The following is an 18,166-nucleotide window of genomic DNA, read 5'->3' as shown; positions in this document are numbered from 1 at the left end:
GGATCCAAAAATGATGAAATTGCTTGAAGTTGCATTGAAAACTGGTACACCCATGTTGATTGAAGATATTTTAGAAGATATTGATCCTGCTCTGAATGACGTTATTCATCAATCCATTGAAATTCGATCGGGAAGATCATTGATCAGACTCGGAGACAAGCTCGTCGATTACCATCCAAACTTTAAATTATTCTTGACTACAAAATTGTCCAATCCAAAATATTCTCCAGAAATTGCCTCTTCATTGTCCATTATTAACTTCTCAGTCACGACACATGGCTTGGAAGAACAATTACTTGCCATTTTAGTGCGAAAGGAAAAACCAGAACTTGAAGAACAAAAAACGTCCACCATGATCTCTGTGGCTAGTGCCAATAAGCAACTTGAAATTTTACAAAATGAAATTCTACAAGCACTCACAAGTGATCAAAGTGAAGAACTCTTAGAAAATGAAACCTTAATTTCCAATCTTCAACAATCTAAAAAGACAAGTGAAGAAGTGACTGGTCGACTTGAAATTTCACAAGAAAATGAAAAGAAAATTGATCATGCTCGTAATCAATACCGAGATGCAGCGACCAGAGCATCAATTCTCTATTTTGCTCTCTATGATTTGAGTAATATTAATGTCATGTATCAACATTCCTTAGAATCCTATATTGAATTATTTAAAAAGAGTATTGAAAATAGTCCAAAACCAAAAGGAAGATCCGATCAACAAATTCAACAACGTATTGAAATGTTGAATGAATTTCATACCTATGAATTTTACAAAAAGACTTGTCAAGGACTGTTTGAGAAACACAAATTACTATTCATTTTCCATTTATGTGTCAAGTTATTGCAAAGTGAAGGAAAGTTGAACTCGGAAGAATATGACTTTTTCTTGAAGGGTTATGTTATGGATTCTTTGAGTCATCATGGAGTAGTTTTCATGGGAGGTAGTAGTAATAGTAGTTCCAATAGTAGTACTACCAATAGTAGTGGTAGTAGTGGTAGTAGTGGTAGTGGTAGTAACAACAACAACAATACGACCACTACAGTACTGGCTAGCAGTAGTAATAGTTCCAATAGTAGTGGTAATGGTACTACTATGAACCACAACAACAACAACAACAACACGGATACAAGTCTCTACTACTCTTCCAACAACAACAACAATCCATGTAAACATTGGTTACCTCAACATGCATGGCAAGCCATTTCCGATCTCGATCAAAGAGTTCCCTTCTTCCATGGTATTGCAAGATCCTTTGAAGAAGAAAGTGAAGATTGGAGAGTGTGGTATCTTTCCGATCATCCCGAGAATGAACATGTTCCATCCGAATGGCAAACCAAGATTGATGATTGGACTAAAATGCTCATTGTGCGATGTGTCAGACCTGATCGTCTCATTCACATGATCAAATCATTTATTGTTTTGAGAATGGGTTCAGACAAGTACATCAAACCACCTCCACTCGATATTTCATCCGTGTATGAAAATGATTCAGATCCTTACACTCCTATTGTATTCCTATTGGCATCGAATGTGAATCCACAAGAACAAATTACAAAACTAGCCAATGAAAAATCCATCAAAATGAATGTCTTTTCATTGGGAAGAGGTCAAGAACATTGTGTTCAAGATGCAATTTCAAAGGCAGTGAGAAATGGAGAATGGATCTTTTTAGCAAATTGTCATTTGATTGTGAATTGGCTTTCGAAATTGGATGAACGTTTAGAGAGTTTACTTCGGAGAGATCATCAACAAATGGATGATTCAGTTGGTAGTGGTAATAATAGTAATAATAATAGTGGTAGTACTAGTGGTAATACCAATAATACTAGTAATAGTAGTGGTAATAATACCAATAATACTAATTATGGTATTATGACCAGTTCAAGAATTCATGTTCATCCAAACTTTAGACTTTGGTTATCAAGTAAGCCTCACTCTCAATTCCCAATTAGTCTTCTTCATCGATCGACCAAGGTTGTGAGTGAATCTCCAAGTGGACTTGTTGGAAATATGACAAGATTATTTAAATTAACATCTCCTCAACAATTTGCACAAGATGCTACCATGTTGAGTATTGAGTATCGTAAAGTATTCTTTGCACTCACTTATTTCCATAGTATATTAATAGAGAGAGAAAAGTTTGGAAATTTGGGTTGGAATCATCATTATGATTTTAATGATTCTGATTTTGAAGCTGCTCTTAAAGTATTGAAGAATATGTGTAGTAATAGTAGTAATGGCAATAGTAGTAATGGCAATAGTAACACACCAAACAAATCATCATTCTCTTTTGAAGCCTTCAGATACATGATTGTCAATGTTTGTTATGGTGGACATGTGACCGATGAAGTAGATCGAAAATTATTAGACATTTATGCACGACAATGTTTCAATGAATTACTGATCGATATGAATGATTATCCATTATCAATCACAGATGATCGATATTTAGTTCCTGGAAAGAATATTCTCTCGAAATATTCAATCATGATGAATTCTTCAGGTCAAAACAAATCCAATGCCAATACCAATACCAATATTACTGCTTTGAATAATTTAGATCCAACTCTTGATCATTCTGCCTACTTGAAATATATTCGTGAGGGTTTACCTCAAAGTGATTCTCATGGAGCATTTGGTCAAAACCCTAATGCATTTATTACAAGTCAAATTGAAAGAGCAAAATCTCTACTTGATGGATTATTAGCCATGACTTGGAATACAATGCATACAAGTTTACACTTTGCAAAGGAACAACAAGTGATTCAAGGCATTCATGACATTCTCTCTCAACTTCCTGAATGTATTGACACTTCAAAGGTGATCAATACGGATCAACCATTAGTGATTGTGTTATTACAAGAATGTGAACGATACAATTCATTACTTTGTACCGTGACAAGTCATTTATCTCGTTTATTGGTTGCACTCAAAGGAAGTTCTATCATGGACAAGGAATTGGAAAATACCTTCTCATATATTAAGAAAGGAAAAGTACCTGTGGAATGGCTTTCAGTGTATCCAACAACAAAACCACTTTCTTCTTGGATTCATGATTTGTGTAAGAGAGTTGAATTCTTTTCAAAATGGGCACTCTCCAATAAGGAACCTCACATCTTTTGGTTATCTGCGTTTACTCATCCTGTTGGTTTCTTGACAGCTGTGAAACAAATAGCTGCTCGAAGATTCAATGATGTAGACAAATCGATTGACAAACTGGACTTTGAATATCAATTTGTTTCTAAGGATGTTCATAGCATCCATGAGAGTGCCAAAGATGGTGTTTATGTGTATGGACTTTGGTTGGAAGGTGCTGGATGGGAACTTTCTTCGAATAGTCTGGTCGAGCAAAAACCTCATCAACTACGATGTGAATTACCAGTGTTGCAATTAAGAGCTGTACCTCAGGACGAACTCAAAAAGTACTCGAATCCGAATGCTTACTTTAAAGCCCCACTCTACTATTGTCCAGTGAGAGCAGGCAATCCAAGAATTCCTCACAGTGGACTCGTTACATTTATTGATTTGAAGATCAAACAGCAAAGTGTACCACTCACTTCTCCCGTGTTCATTAACGCCCAACTTGCCGACGAGAAGCAATACGACAAGTCCAACCCACTCGGCAATGTACTGACCCTGTCGGATCATTTCACAAAGAGAGGAACTGCACTCATTCTGCAAGATTAATAAATCATTGTGATTGCTTTTTTATTTACAATACAGCAAAGTCTTGCAACTCTAACGTCTAGGTGATTGTCTTACAAATTCAATGTTCCGACCTTGAGCAGGTGAGGCCGATCCAAGTCGTGGTGAAGTACTGTACATGGCTCTGTTCGTTTGATAAGGATCAATTTGGCTTAATCTCTCAGCAAAGCTTGATCCCATCAGGTAATTATGCGTTGGTAGTGATGAAGAAAGTCCACTCAATTGATGATCAGTCGACTGACCTGGAATAGGTATTCCATGAACAGTTTTTGAAGGAGAAAAACTTGGTTTTCTTGGTGAAATATATGGCTCAATGTTACTGACACTGTTTCCTCTTGGAGTAAGACTTGATCCTCTCAATGGACTGGTCACATGTGGTAATTGTTGTTGAGAGAGATTAATACCAAGTTGTGAAGCAATCTCTGGAGGTTGACTGGAAGGTGGAAGAGAATGCGATCTTCTACTTCTCTCAACATCATTGACCAATGGTAATGATTTGTTTTTGATGGTTTGGTTGAATTCTCTTTCTGATGAAATTTCCAAATCAAATTCATCTTTCAACTTTTGAGATTCAATTTCTTTTCTCTTCTCTTTTTCTCTAAGGATCTTTTGTTCTAGAATAAAGTTTTCACTTTCCAATCTTGAATATTCTTTCAACAAGGCAAGATTCTTTTGTCTATACTTTTCAGAGTCATGAGCCAATCTTTGTTGTTCTCTATTCAATATTTCTACTTGTTCTATTAATTTCTGAACAACATCCTGGTTGGATTGATCGGTTTTGATATTTTGTAAAATAGTTTGAACTCCACTCAAAACTTCACTTCTTTCCTTTTCAATTTGTTTTTCAATTTGACTATGACAAGTTCAATGAGGTAAAATGGCATCATGGTTCGCTTCTACTACTTACTATTTCTCAGATAATACATCTTCTAATTGCTTTCGTAATTTTGTTACAATATATTCCTTATCTTGTTTCAATTGATTTTCAATCGATGTTTTTTCTTGTAATAGTTTCTCTAATTGTTTTTGGAGAGTGTTCGTGAGTAGCTCTTCTTCCTCTTCAACTTGTTGAGCCAAAGTTTCCTTTTCTTTTTTCAATCGATTCAATTTTTTCATTAATTTGTTTGTTATCAATTCTTCCTCTTCTTCCACTTGTAATTGCTATATATGGAAAAAAAGATACAAATTTGAAACACAAAGAACCAAATGGCATTGCACCGAACAAAATATTATTGATGATCATCATGTTATTCCGCAAGTCATCACCAAAATATAAAATTTTCAAATGATGAAATTGATACGTACAATGTTCGCATTGGCATTTTGTAATTTCTCAATTTTAGCTTTAAGCTTTATATTTTCATTTTCTAAATCTTTAACTTTTTGTTTCAAAACATCAACCTCGGAAGGAGATGAGGATGTTGTTGGGTTGTTGCTGCTCATTGGTGATGATGAATATCTTCTTGGTACAGAGTGTTAGGTTGTATGGCTACCACTACTAGTGCGATCAGGGTCTTGTTTGGATCAATCTCTCTCGGAGATTGTTCTAGTGTTAAAGGCTTTGCGGTTGATTGCAACTTAGTGCGTGCAGAAAGAGAATAGCGGTTCAAAGCTTTTATTTTTGCGTAATGGAGAGAGTTGAAATGAAAATTACAATGAGGGATTGTTTCCTTTTGCAAAAGCATGACCTTCACGACGTGAAATTATTATTGAATAGTAATCGAATCGTTTCACTCAACGTTGCAGAGAGATGTTCTTCAAAAGATCTATCGAGCCTGAGGTCATATTGATCATTCTCAACAAAATCTTGTTCGGGATGCAATGCACAAAAAATGGCCAAAGAACACACTTCTCCCACGCCAACTACAACCTCTTCATCAACCAACAATGCATCCGATCACCATGGATCAAGTGCACAACCTAATCAAGACAAGATCAACAGCACCACCTCTTCTCCTAACAACATGAGCAATAACACCACCACCACCACAACTCGTAGTAGCCTAACAAGTACTCTGCAACAACAACAGAATAATTCCATCATGATGGTCCAATCTTCCGATAAGAGTATAATACTGAACACAGATTCTCAATTCTCTCATCATCCACTCCATACTGATGATCAATCTCTCAAATATATTTCATGTGTTATTGCAAGTGTATTACTCTTATTCATGATCATTTACATTCCATCCTATTATCGATTAGATATTATTTTTATTATTTTACCAATTTTGACACTCACTCTTCCCATTATATTTTATGAAATTTACAGAAAATTAAAATCCATGTATTTGGAGCATGTACATGAACACTATTCCTCTCTCTCAATTATTTATTTATTTTTATTTACCTTTACTTGTGTAGTCATGATTAGTAGTTTACTATTTTTCACGTTTGAAACTTTGGAACATTCATATTATGATCAAAGAGAAGAATTTAATACCAATACTGTTCTCATACAAGATTTACAAAATGAAATTTTAATGAGTTGCAGTAGTGTCTCTGTAAATTGTTGTGAAAATGAAATCATTTCATACATTACCGATCATATTCAATCCATTAATGGAATGGGCAAATCAATAGATACCAAGACACATCTTGGAAAGAAATTTGTCATTGAACAAGTATTATCAGTATTGAGAAGACATAAAGGTTTTGAGAGATTTCAGAAATTATTTAATTCTACCGTGACGAGTAGTACGAGTTTAAATAGTTCTAATCAGAATTCCAAAGGTAACTCTCAAAATAACAGTCACAATGATGACACTACCATGAATCGTGATGATTCATCCAATCATCAGGTCATGATCACCATGACAGTAGATGGAAATATTCATCCAACTCAAGACCATCACCACCACGTGGCCAAGGGTTATAATGATGATACGAAACCAACAACGACAATGAAAACGACAACAACAAGCACACTCTCACCTGATCCATCCTCTTTACCAACTGTGAATATTCAATCAACAGCAAGAACACCAGTATATTGTTACAAATACAAGTACACCAATTTCAAACCAATGAACATTCAAAAGTATATCAAATCTTACGATTGGCATGATCGAGTACAGACTTTCTTTAAAAGAGTGAGTAAGGGATTTGGATTGACACATGATTAAGAATGTATCTTGAGGGATTATTGTACATTTACCAAAAACGATAGTAGTACTACTGCACCAAACAATTGTTGAATGACATTCGTAATTATAACATATTATACAACACCATTTTCCAAGGAGGTTGTTCCACCTCCAAGTACTTTTTCCTTTTGATTGAGAATTTTTACTTCCAAATAAAGATCATTAGAAAAAATGTGTAAGTAACAACTTTTTGAGTGTTGATATGGTTCATTAACCGAATGTCAATATCTCTTCGATGTTTGCGTACCCTACTCTCATCATCACTCTATGACTTGACTGGAACATGCTCTTGCGATCAAATGTTCATCCATGGACATTCCTTTAATTCATTCCGTATGATGATCACGACAATACCTCCATCATTCATTATCATTCATGGATCAATCCACACACAACAGCATCCTTTCTCTCAACTCTCATATTCGGTAGTGGATCTCAATCATCACAACCACAAAACATTCCTCAGCATCAACAACTCTCTCGAAACCGAAGTCAAAGTGGAGCGTCTTCTCCACTCTCATCCACTCCTCCCTCCTTCACGACCATCATGCTAGCCTCATCACCTGTAAAATCCGCCATGATGATGAATATTCATTTCCCTCCAAATCCATCCAACACAACTGTTAGCAGTAGTAGTAGTAGTGGTAGTACTGGTGGTATTGGTACTGGTAGTAGTATTCAAAATTCAAACACAGCATTAGCCTCTTCTACCACCACCCCTTCAACCACCACTTCTACCACCACTACACCCTCTTCTCCTGTAAGAAGCTCCACTCTCATTCTAACCTTCTCTCCACCACTCTCTAATAAACAATGGATTGGTCGAGAAGTTGAACTCTCTCAATACATTTTCAAACTCTCTCATAATCCTCTCTCATTCCGAATGGATGATCATTTCATTCAAGAAATGGAAATGCAACGACATGAACGAAGTGGACTCATTCATCCACAACATCCCTATCATTTTGATCAATATTATTCATTATCACAAGTGAATACATTGAGAATGTATGATTCTCATCTCAATTCCATGTATTCCATTCTTGTTCCAAAATATGTAGATGATATTACTTTTTGGAAGAGTTACTTTTATTGTGTTCATCGAATTCTCTACACGGATTGTATTGAAGAGTTAGATGAAGAGATTTGTGAATTATATAATAAGAGAAGAAGACAACAAATAGAGAGAGAACTTGAATTACAAGAATATTGTAATGCTATTGAAAGTGATTGTAAATTTATTTTAAATTTAATTGAAATTGAAAATGTAAATGTAAATAGAATGTTGAAAAAGGAACAAGAATTGGCTAATCGAGTCATTGAAGAAATTGAAGAAGGAAGAAAAGATGGTAATGAACATGTTGTGAATGATGATATTTCGACTCGTAGTGTGTCATTGAATATTCAACAAGAAGAATCCAATACGAGTTCTTTTCAACAAGAAGAATCCAATGGCCATGTGGTAGAAGAATCAAGTCATCAGCCTTCTCAAGTTGAAAGTACAGAGAGTAGTAATAGTTCAACGAATACTAATACTACTACTACTGAGGGTAATCATTCTACTATGAATACTACTATTGTTGACACTAGTGCTACTACTACTGCTATTATTGACACCAATACTACTACTACTACTGCTATTGACACCAATACTACTACTACTACTATTAACACTAGTACTACCACTCATTCACAATCTTCACCTTCCACAGAAGAAAAAACAAATCATCAAAAAATTGAAGAGAAAATTCGAGAAGTCATTGAAATCAAAAAGAAACTATCTCTTTTATCCAGTGAAATCATTACCAATGAAACATTGATTGAAAGAATTGCACAATGTAATCATTGTTTCATGACTGCATTTACAGAATATACAAAATATAAGGATTTGTTAAAAGAATTACCAGATTCACATCCATTGTATGGAACAAGTGTTGGAGGAAAATTGAATTCTTGTTCTCATTCTTCATTCTCACCTTTATTGTTAAATACAAATAGAACTCATCCAATTACAACTGAATTTCAGAGAAAAAAGATGGTATCCATATTACCTGCTAGATTTCATTTGAGTAATTGGATGTTATTGTATAGCACTTTGGAGCATGGAACTTCATTAAGAACTTTATATAGAAATACTCGACATGCTGAAGAATCGATTTTAATTATCAAGACTATGGATGGACAAGTATTGGGTGCTTTTAATCCAGTAGCATTGAATGAATTTGGAAATAAGTATTATGGAAGGTATGTAGAGAGAGTGTGTGTGTGTGTGACTATGGAATGTTTCAATAATATGTGTTACGATTTTTTCACCAAATATTTCCCTCACGAAAAATTTGTGCGTGTCCATGTTTCAAAGTGGTGAGATTTTACTCTTTTCTTTCAAAAATAATACCACTTTGAAAGTGTTTCGATGGTCGAAATTGAATGAATTCTTTTTGAGATCAAATGATTACATGATTTGTTATGGTGGTGATGAAGTTGGAAGATCAGCTCTCATGATTCATGAAGATTTGACTTCAGGAAGCACAAATATTTGTTTGACTTTTGATAACATGGAAGAGGGAGGGTTGTTGGAAAAGGTGGACAAGGATACGAATCATAACACCACAGCTGGTACCATCTCAGAATCAAAACCACCAGGTATGGTTCGATCACAATCCATTACAACATTTAGCACTGAAGTTGAGTTTGAAATTTATGCTTTGGAAGTTTGGGGTTTTGAAGATCATACCAAGAAACCACTACCAAAAAAAGTCACCTCAGCTGCCAAATCCTCATTCATTGACTATGCTCAATATTAAAAAGTTGGTTTGTGAAAAACTGTGGTTCATTTATTAATAAGTGTATCTAGATGTTGTAATGAGCTTGGATGTTTTACATAATTTGCAACTGTCTGATAGCAGCAAAACTTTCGCTTCCTGTTTTTTCTGTAGCATTGATAATCTTCTTGGCATTTTCCTTGTGCTCTGCTGCTTTCTGTAAGGCAAACACAGATAAATTGAAAAGAGTATTTCGTTGCTCAATTTGCTCTTGTTCTTCTCGTTGCATTTCTTCTTCCAATTGAGCAATTAATAATTCAGTATTTTCAAATTCTTGTTTCCATCGATTCTTCTCAGCATGTATGTGTACAGATTGTTCTTCAATGGTCTTAATCCTTCGATCATATTCAAATAATTCTTCTTGATGTTGCTGTTTGATTTGAGCATGGAGAGATTCCAAATTATTAAAAGATATAGTCTCTTGTGTTAAATTTTCTTTCACATCCAGTAAGTGTTCATTCAAAACTTGAATCATTTCATCTTTCTGTGTCAATGTTTCATTCAATTGTTGAATTTGAGATTGAAGAGTCGTGAATTGTTGTTTCAGAATAGCCTTCTTTTGTTTTGAATCATCAATTCTCCATTTTGCATTATTAGATGCCAATGAAATGAGTCTCAAATTTGGATCAATCTTGAGTACAATGGAATTGTATTGAGAAGTGAGTGTTGTAATTTGCTCATTGCATTGAGACAAGTGTCGTTGTGCACTCTCGACTTGATTTCTTGTATATTCGGTTCGTTTCAGAATTCGTTCTTCTTCTTCTTCATAGGTACTCTTCTCCCTGTAGAGTGCTTGTGCTTCCAATGGAGTAATTTCTTGATGTTCGAGTTGTCTTGTACAAACTTCATTATCTCTCTTTTTTGAATCAATTTGTTGATTGGTGGATACAAGTTTAGCCTTTGTAATTTCTCGATCGTGTAACAATTGATTCAATTTCTCTTCATTGTGTTGACTAGATTCATTCAAATTTAAAAATTGAGATTCTAATACCATTCTCTTTTCTTCTAATTCATGAAATGGATCTTGTCGTGTATTGAAATAATTCAATCGATTCTTAATGCTTTCATGAAGATTCTTCAATTGAGTTAAATTCTCTCGTGATCTTGCACAATCCATATTGAATTTGTTTCTCCATTCTTGTAACAGTCTTTCCATTTCTCGATTATTACCTTCAAGAAATGGTGCATACATATCACTCAAGAAAGAAAAGAAGATTGAAACTTGTTGTAATTCTAAATCTCTCTCAATCATTTCTCGTTCTCGACTATACTTGACAAGTCCAGTCAAATAAAAGAGTACTTGAATCATGGTTTGCCAATTTCGACTCGATTGAGGTGTAATGGTAAAATGTCTCTTATTCAAGGATATTGGAAGTTTAAAGAAATCCACAAGTTCAATAATTAAATCTTCATCGAGTCCAGAAATGGAAGGAGCCTTGTTGAAATAGGATGAAGTAGTAAATGCACTGATTGTCATCATACTCAAGGATGAATGATTCATCATGGTCTTTCTTCTATTCAGTGCATCCATATTGGAAGAGTTAGAACCACTAGTAGTAGTAGTATTAGAACCACCACCACCACTAGCACCACTAGCACCACTACTACTCGTATTCTTCTTTTCCAATTCTCTCACTTCACTTGGTGTTGGAACGAGTACACAAATATTTCGATCCAAATGGGTGAATAAATAATTCAAAAAATATCGAAGTTTAAAAGTATCACCTTCACGAAAGGTTTTTGGAGTAATTTCCATTGAAATATTTTCTTGAGAGAAGAATTCATAAAGTGCATTCAACATGTATTGAATATTGGATGTGTTGGATGTGTTGGATGATGATGCATTGAGAGTGGTGGAACCTAAAGTCATATTATTCGAGAGTAGACTTGTCTTGTTCTTTGCATGATGAGAAGATGTGTGTTGTTGTTTCATAATCATGGATTCTCGAGGAGGTTTCATGGTATGATGATTCATAATAGGGAGGAGAGATTGATTCAATTGAGAACTATGACTTGTATTCAACAAGTTGTTGGATTTGAGAGGAGCTTGTTGAGAGGATCCATTCATCATCATCATCATACTCGAGTTATGGATCGAGCCTGTGGAAGTATTGGTAATATCACGAAGAGCACGTCGTTGGTTGTTGAAAGACATTTTTTTTAAAAATGTTTGAAGTTTGTAACGAAAATATTTGGCGCGAAATTTCTTTTATAAACTTTGGCGGTTCAACACCAAGTAAGCTGGAATGACAGAAATGAGTTCATCCAAACTAGTAGTAGTAGTATTACTAGTGGTGGTGTTGAAATTATCATCCTGTTTATCATGTTTCTTGGTTGTTGTTGTTGTGGGATGAATATTCACACCACTATTGATCACTTGAGAATTCCACAAGAGAGTTCCATTCTTTGGATCCATCTTTTTAAAAGGAGCATATCGATGAGATTTCAAATATTCCACACAACATAATTCTTTTTTTGCAATAGAATTTGTTAAGAAATCTTCGAGTTGATTCAATTCTTGTTCTAATTGATCTAAAATATTCAAAGAATGATATTTGAGATGATGGGAAGAACTATTTTCATCATTATTTGTTAAGGGAGTGTTTGAGAGTGAGGTTGAAGTAGTAGTATTAGTAGTAGTATTAGTGGTTGTAGTCGTTGACGTTTTAGTAGTCGTTGCATTCGTGGTAGTCATGGAATGGATTGGATCATGTTTCATTAACTTGTTGAATCGATGTTGTAATTGATGAATGGTATTATTATTGTTGTGATTGTTATGATGATTATTGTGATGATTGTTATTGTTGTGATGATTATTATTGTGATTGATGAAATGATCATTCTTCCATTCCTTCTTTCTATTCAAATAACTTTCACAATATAATCTTATTTTAGCACCAATGACCATCAATTCATTCGATTTATCTTTTAATACATCACTCACTTGTCTATATTCATGATTGGATGTTTTAATAATTAAACATGTTAAATGAAATAATAAATCTAATAAATAGACATTTTGATGAGCATGTTCAATTAAATGACTCAATTTCATGAGAGTATGATAATCAATTTGAAACGATTGAAAAAGAGAATGTAATGTGTGTTGAGATTTGTAAGGATTGGATTCTAAAAGATCATGTTTGTGAAAGTGTTGAGGGTGTGTCTTGTTATTTTGTAATGAGTGAGAATGTTGTGGATGATGAATGGTTGAGTTGTTGTGGATGATGAATGGTTGAGTTGTTGAATGATGAGGATAATGAATTGTTGTTGAATGATGAGGATGATGAATAATTGTTGTTGAATGATCCTTTCGTTTTTTCAAACCATTCATCATGGATTTAAATTGTAATCTTTTTTGAGATAATTGTTGAGTACATGTTTCAAAAAAGTTCGATACAATCATTTCATCTAATTCTTGTTTGAGAGATTGTTGAAGATGAGTTTGATTGAATGTAAAGAATAATGTTAAATATTGTTCTTGATAGATTTCTTTCCAATTCATTTCAATAATAATTTGTAATAGATTTTGATAAAGTGTTGAAAGTGTAGGATTGATTGTAGTAGTGTTGTTGTTGTTATCATTGTTATTATTATTGTTATTATAATTATTGTGGTTGTGGATATTGTTGTTCATGGTATGATTGAAATGTGAATGATCGTTCCTAGTATTAATAGTACTAAAACTATCCATACTATCATTCTCTACATTTAATGTATGTAATAATACATTTAATAATTCTATTTGATTTTCAATATGTGCATTCCTTTTTCCATGAAAATATAATATTTGTAAATATTTAACATTTCCAAATATGAAATTCAATAATACAAGACTCTCAACGAAATGAGAATCAAGTAGAATTTCATTATTGTTGATATTCTTCTCTTGTAAATTGTATGGATCATCTATATTATCATCTAAATTCTCATCATCTAAATAACATGATGAATGATAATAATTTTCATAAATTAATTTCATCAATTGAATAATTCGATTCAAACATTGAATATATTTCAAAACACCACCAAATTCATCACCATGTTGAATATTATTTACAATGAATTGTTTGACATAGAGAGTTGGTACAATTAAATATCGATTCATGAATGATTTGAGAGATTGATAAATGATATTCATGTCGTCATGACGACAAGTTGTTGTGATATTCTTGGTCGTGCTGTTTGGATTGTTCCATGTTCTAACTGGTTGTTCTGGAGATTCATGGTGGTTGGTGGATGGAGGAGTTGTTGCATCATTCATACCATGAGCATGGTAGGAGTCATGTGATCGTGTTACGTTTCGATTCGGAGCCATTTGGTGTACTAGATCTGATGATGAGAGAAGGTTTTGGAATCAGTGTTGTTGTTGCTTTAGAATTTTTTTGTTTGAAATTTTTGTGTTTTTTTAAATAACGACGAAGGAAAGGAATTGTGAGGAATCGAACCAAGATCCAATTCACATTCCTTTTCGTTTTAGTGAGCGACTTGACTTGCTTGGGTTATATGGCATTGAATTGAACAATTACTTTTGATACCAAGTATTCTTTAAATATCTATTTATCATTAAATTCTCTATATATACGAGCGATTCGTTCGGAATGTGTTACACCAATACATTCCCAGTGATCCTTGAATCATGTCAGTCATGGTCATCATGATGGAGTTCACTCTCCATCATTACAATAATACCATGTATCATAGATTGACATTTATTATGACATACATAAAATTATATTACATACAAATAATACACACAAACACATATTCAAAAGACTACCAAATACACACAAACACATATTCAAAAGACTACCAGAGAGAAAGATTATTGTTTATTACACTTTCCACCTTTATCCTTCTTCTTTTTAATGGCTTCATTTTGTTTCTTCCATTCTTCATCCACGACAGCCTTCACTGCAGCTTCAAAGACTTCACCCAAACCTGTTTGTGTTTTTGCAGAACACTCCATATATTGTAAAGCTCCAACTTTCTTTGCTAATTCTTCACCTTCCTTTTTAGTGACAGGATTAGTGACTCCTAATTGTTTCAATAATTGTGAATCATCTCTCAAATCAACCTTATTACCAACAATAATATATGGTAAATCAATATGATTGGTTTCTTCTAATTCTTTCACCCATTTCTCTCGAACTCTTTCAAAACTCTTTCGATCCACCAATGAAAAGAAAATGAGAAAGATGTGAGCACCATTGTATGAGATGGGTCTCATGGAATCATTGTCTTGTCCACTTGTATCCCATAATTGTACATTGTATCGATTGTTTTTATATTCAACAATCGATGTAAAGTTATCAAAGGCAGTTGGAACGTGTTCTTCAGGGAATTCATTTTCAGTGTACGAGACGAGAACACACGTTTTACCAACACCTGTATCTCCAATATTGACACATTTAATTGTAGAGTCTTGCATCTTGTTGTTGTTGTTGGTGATGGGTGGTGTGGGTGTGGGTGATGGGTGGGTGGTGGTGAGTTATTTATGGGTGATGGGTGGGTGAGGCTTTATATTTGTTTGGTGGATGGTTTCAATAGAGTTTGTTATTATTATAATATAATAGTACGAGTTATTGTTGTTGTTATTATTGTTGTTGTAGTATCAATGGTGGTACACACAAGACGATGATGAAAATTGGGTGGTGTCCGTTGTTGTTGTTGTTGATGATGATAATAATATGAAGAGACTAAAAGGACAAGCGGGAATGACGAAAAGCAAACAACAATATTTTTTTTGTGAGTGGTGGATTTTTTGATGGATGACAGGACGAATGGTTGCTCTCTCGCATCACTCTGGGATTGGACATTCTCTTTGATGGCCATCAATTGTATTTATTAAGGAAATGCGTTTATTATTAAAGAATGCATTTTGAACACCGTTGCTTCGTTAGGATTGCAAAGGACTTAAAAAAATTGGTACAAACATTGGAATAAATCAAAATTAAACATCATTGCTGCGCACTGTGTTGTTGTTTGGAGACCAGTTGACGAAAGAGATCACTGGAAATAGAAGATTCTATTCACAACATTTTGGAAGGTCAGGATCAGAGATGTTGTAATGAAACATTTAAGATAAGATGAAGAGAAGGAGAAGGAGCGTGCTTTTATATTGAATGTACTTTGACAAGAACAGAAGTGCGGTATAAAGATTGAATGAAATTCCCACAACAAAAACAGCTCTCTAAAGAGCAAACTAATACCACAACTGCAGCTTCTCAACAGTCTGGAACAACAAATGACCTCCAGCCAAATTCAAACGAGTATTCCATTCAAAGACCTTTTCTTCCCATATTATGTTTAGAATTCAACAACACTTTGCATTAATTTGGCTTTTACCATATTGTTTTCTTGTTTACAATTTTATTGAGCTAACCCCTTTTAAAAACAATTATGGTGTTGTAGATACAAATAACTATTCATCAACAAGTTAACGAATCCGATATTTATGGCATTTATATCAGTCGTTGATTGCTCCAATATTGTTTGTAACTTTTGGTCTTAACGAAAAATGATAAATTTCGTAATAACTTCCCGAGACTAAAGGAAGTTATCTAGGGATCATTATCATTTACGATCATTATGAACACAATTGATTAAATCAAGTTAACCTAACTTCATTGTTATTGATAACAACAACCGCTCTATATTTATAAGCCAACTCTTTGACGACGACTGAATATGTCGTTATCGTTCTGCACTAGTATAGTTCGATAGATAGGGTTGTACAAACATTCGCAACAATAATATCTCAAATAATATATCCACTCTGTTCTATGGATAGATACCATTTGTGACAATGTTATGATTTATTTTCATGTTGTTTACCTTGTAATTTACAGTACAAAGATTCGAGTGAGAAACATGTTATACATGATTATACGTAGAGCAATATTTTGAATGAATTTGTAAATCGGAAGTGTAACTTGCATTGTATTTATAACGACTTGATTTTCATAGTGATTTGTTTAACATTTTATTATTAAACCTGAAATATTGTGTGAGAATGCATTGTGTGATGTAATGGTTACCAAATGGAAGGTCGGTTCTATACGAATAAAGTTTGATTGTTGTGATTGGACTTTGCTTTGCTCGGTTGTTAAACAATTTAGCCTAGGGAGTGAGAACACAGGAAATGCGGATGATTGGATACAAACTTGGGAACAAACAAAATAACCCTCCTAAACTTTTAATATTTGTAATTTCTGTCCAAACACAATAGATATCCAATCCATTTGTAACGAACTCCATCCTAATTGATTCACTTCACAATCAGCCTTATACTCTAAAATAGGTTCAATGGTAGAGCTACCATTTCCAACATGGTTAACACTACTCGTACCACTCATACCACCATGAATATCCCATATCAATGCTTGTCCATCATCTCCAACACTACACAAATGATGAGCACTGTGAGGTGCCCATGCAATTCCATTCACTGGCATTTTATGACCACACAATTCCATGAGTGGCATTCCTGGATATCTAACATCCAATACTACAATTCGATTACTATCCATTCCAATACATGCGACATAATTTAAATCTTGTTTGTTCCATGCCAATCTCAATAAAGGAGTAAATTGAGGTGTTTCATAAAGAATACTACAATGTTCCAATGATCTTAAATCAAACATTCGAAGAGATCCATCTGCTCCAACAGTACAAAATACATCTTGATTTCTAAATGCAATGTCATAAACTTCTTTGTCATGTGCAATGAGTTGTGTCAATGATTTACCACTTGGAATATCCCAAATGGTACATGTCGTATCAATACTACAAGTTCCAATGATATTTGGATTATATTCACACCAATCAAAACTTGTTAATGGAGCACAATATTCACTTGAATTATCATTATTAAAAGTAAAATATTTAGAGACTGAGAATTTGGTGGAAGTGGAGGAAGTGGAGGAGGGTTCAGAAGTGTGTATATGACTGCTACTACCTATATTGCCTGTCATGGTGCTGCTGCTTGTATTCGTACCTGTCGTCAAATTCCCATTCGTCGTCGTCGTCGTCATGGTGGTCGTTGTTGATGCATCTCTCAATTGCCATAATCTTAAATAATCTCCACTCGTAGCAATTAAATCTAAATTGGAAGTGTTGGCAGATGGATGAAATTGTATTCTTGTTGCTGGATAGGGATGTTCAAATTGTGCTACTCTTTCCAATACTAATTGATCTGTATTTAATTGAATAATATCTACCTTGTTTCTATATTCTTCCATGAAGGATCCAATGGCAAGACGAAAGGGATAATCTCTTCGGACAGACCAACTTGTGGAGTAAATCATCCAATCGGCATGATAGGTGTAGATTTCTTTTTGATGAGGAGAGGGAAGGAGTGAATGTTGTGGTTGTGGTGGTTGTTGTGGTCGTAGTAGTTGTTGTGGTTGTACTTGGTGTGAAGAAGAAGGGAGGGGTGGCCCGTTGAGTTGTTGTTGTTGTGAAGTGAACGACATTTTTTGTGT

General features: G+C 34.2%; 8 protein-coding genes across 8 annotated transcripts; 3 read left to right on the top strand and 5 right to left on the bottom strand.

Moving 5' to 3' along the window:
- Positions 1–10: 10 nt before the first annotated feature.
- Positions 11–3,688, top strand: C9374_012574 (uncharacterized protein; the record flags this gene model as incomplete). The annotated part of the gene is made up of 1 exon (XM_044688355.1): positions 11–3,688. The coding sequence occupies one exon, from the start codon at positions 11–13 to the stop codon at positions 3,686–3,688; it is 3,678 nt and encodes a 1,225-aa protein (XP_044554216.1).
- Positions 3,689–3,739: 51 nt separating this feature from the next.
- C9374_012573 (uncharacterized protein) lies at positions 3,740–5,149 on the bottom strand (the record flags this gene model as incomplete). Its single annotated transcript, XM_044688354.1, has 3 exons — positions 3,740–4,559; positions 4,614–4,867; positions 5,012–5,149. 3 exons carry the CDS (start codon positions 5,147–5,149, stop codon positions 3,740–3,742), a joined length of 1,212 nt encoding a protein of 403 aa, XP_044554215.1.
- A 389-nt stretch (positions 5,150–5,538) lies between these two features.
- C9374_012572 (uncharacterized protein) lies at positions 5,539–6,834 on the top strand (the record flags this gene model as incomplete). The annotated part of the gene is made up of 1 exon (XM_044688353.1): positions 5,539–6,834. One exon carries the CDS (start codon positions 5,539–5,541, stop codon positions 6,832–6,834), a length of 1,296 nt encoding a protein of 431 aa, XP_044554214.1.
- A 192-nt stretch (positions 6,835–7,026) lies between these two features.
- Positions 7,027–9,659, top strand: C9374_012571 (uncharacterized protein; the record flags this gene model as incomplete). Its single annotated transcript, XM_044688352.1, has 3 exons — positions 7,027–7,030; positions 7,254–9,099; positions 9,215–9,659. 3 exons carry the CDS (start codon positions 7,027–7,029, stop codon positions 9,657–9,659), a joined length of 2,295 nt encoding a protein of 764 aa, XP_044554213.1.
- Positions 9,660–9,732: 73 nt separating this feature from the next.
- On the bottom strand, positions 9,733–11,832 carry C9374_012570 (uncharacterized protein; the record flags this gene model as incomplete). Its single annotated transcript, XM_044688351.1, has 1 exon — positions 9,733–11,832. The coding sequence occupies one exon, from the start codon at positions 11,830–11,832 to the stop codon at positions 9,733–9,735; it is 2,100 nt and encodes a 699-aa protein (XP_044554212.1).
- A 54-nt stretch (positions 11,833–11,886) lies between these two features.
- Positions 11,887–13,995, bottom strand: C9374_012569 (uncharacterized protein; the record flags this gene model as incomplete). The annotated part of the gene is made up of 1 exon (XM_044688350.1): positions 11,887–13,995. The coding sequence occupies one exon, from the start codon at positions 13,993–13,995 to the stop codon at positions 11,887–11,889; it is 2,109 nt and encodes a 702-aa protein (XP_044554211.1).
- A 507-nt stretch (positions 13,996–14,502) lies between these two features.
- Positions 14,503–15,108, bottom strand: C9374_012568 (uncharacterized protein; the record flags this gene model as incomplete). Its single annotated transcript, XM_044688349.1, has 1 exon — positions 14,503–15,108. One exon carries the CDS (start codon positions 15,106–15,108, stop codon positions 14,503–14,505), a length of 606 nt encoding a protein of 201 aa, XP_044554210.1.
- Positions 15,109–16,867: 1,759 nt separating this feature from the next.
- On the bottom strand, positions 16,868–18,157 carry C9374_012567 (uncharacterized protein; the record flags this gene model as incomplete). The annotated part of the gene is made up of 1 exon (XM_044688347.1): positions 16,868–18,157. One exon carries the CDS (start codon positions 18,155–18,157, stop codon positions 16,868–16,870), a length of 1,290 nt encoding a protein of 429 aa, XP_044554209.1.
- Between the last annotated feature and the right edge of the window lie 9 nt (positions 18,158–18,166).

This window comes from Naegleria lovaniensis, assembly GCF_003324165.1.
Source record: "Naegleria lovaniensis strain ATCC 30569 chromosome Unknown tig005, whole genome shotgun sequence".
Classification (NCBI taxonomy): Eukaryota; Heterolobosea; class Eutetramitea; order Acrasida; family Naegleriidae; genus Naegleria; species Naegleria lovaniensis.
Note: the sequence above shows the minus strand (reverse complement) of the source record. Positions and strands in the feature narration are given on the sequence as shown.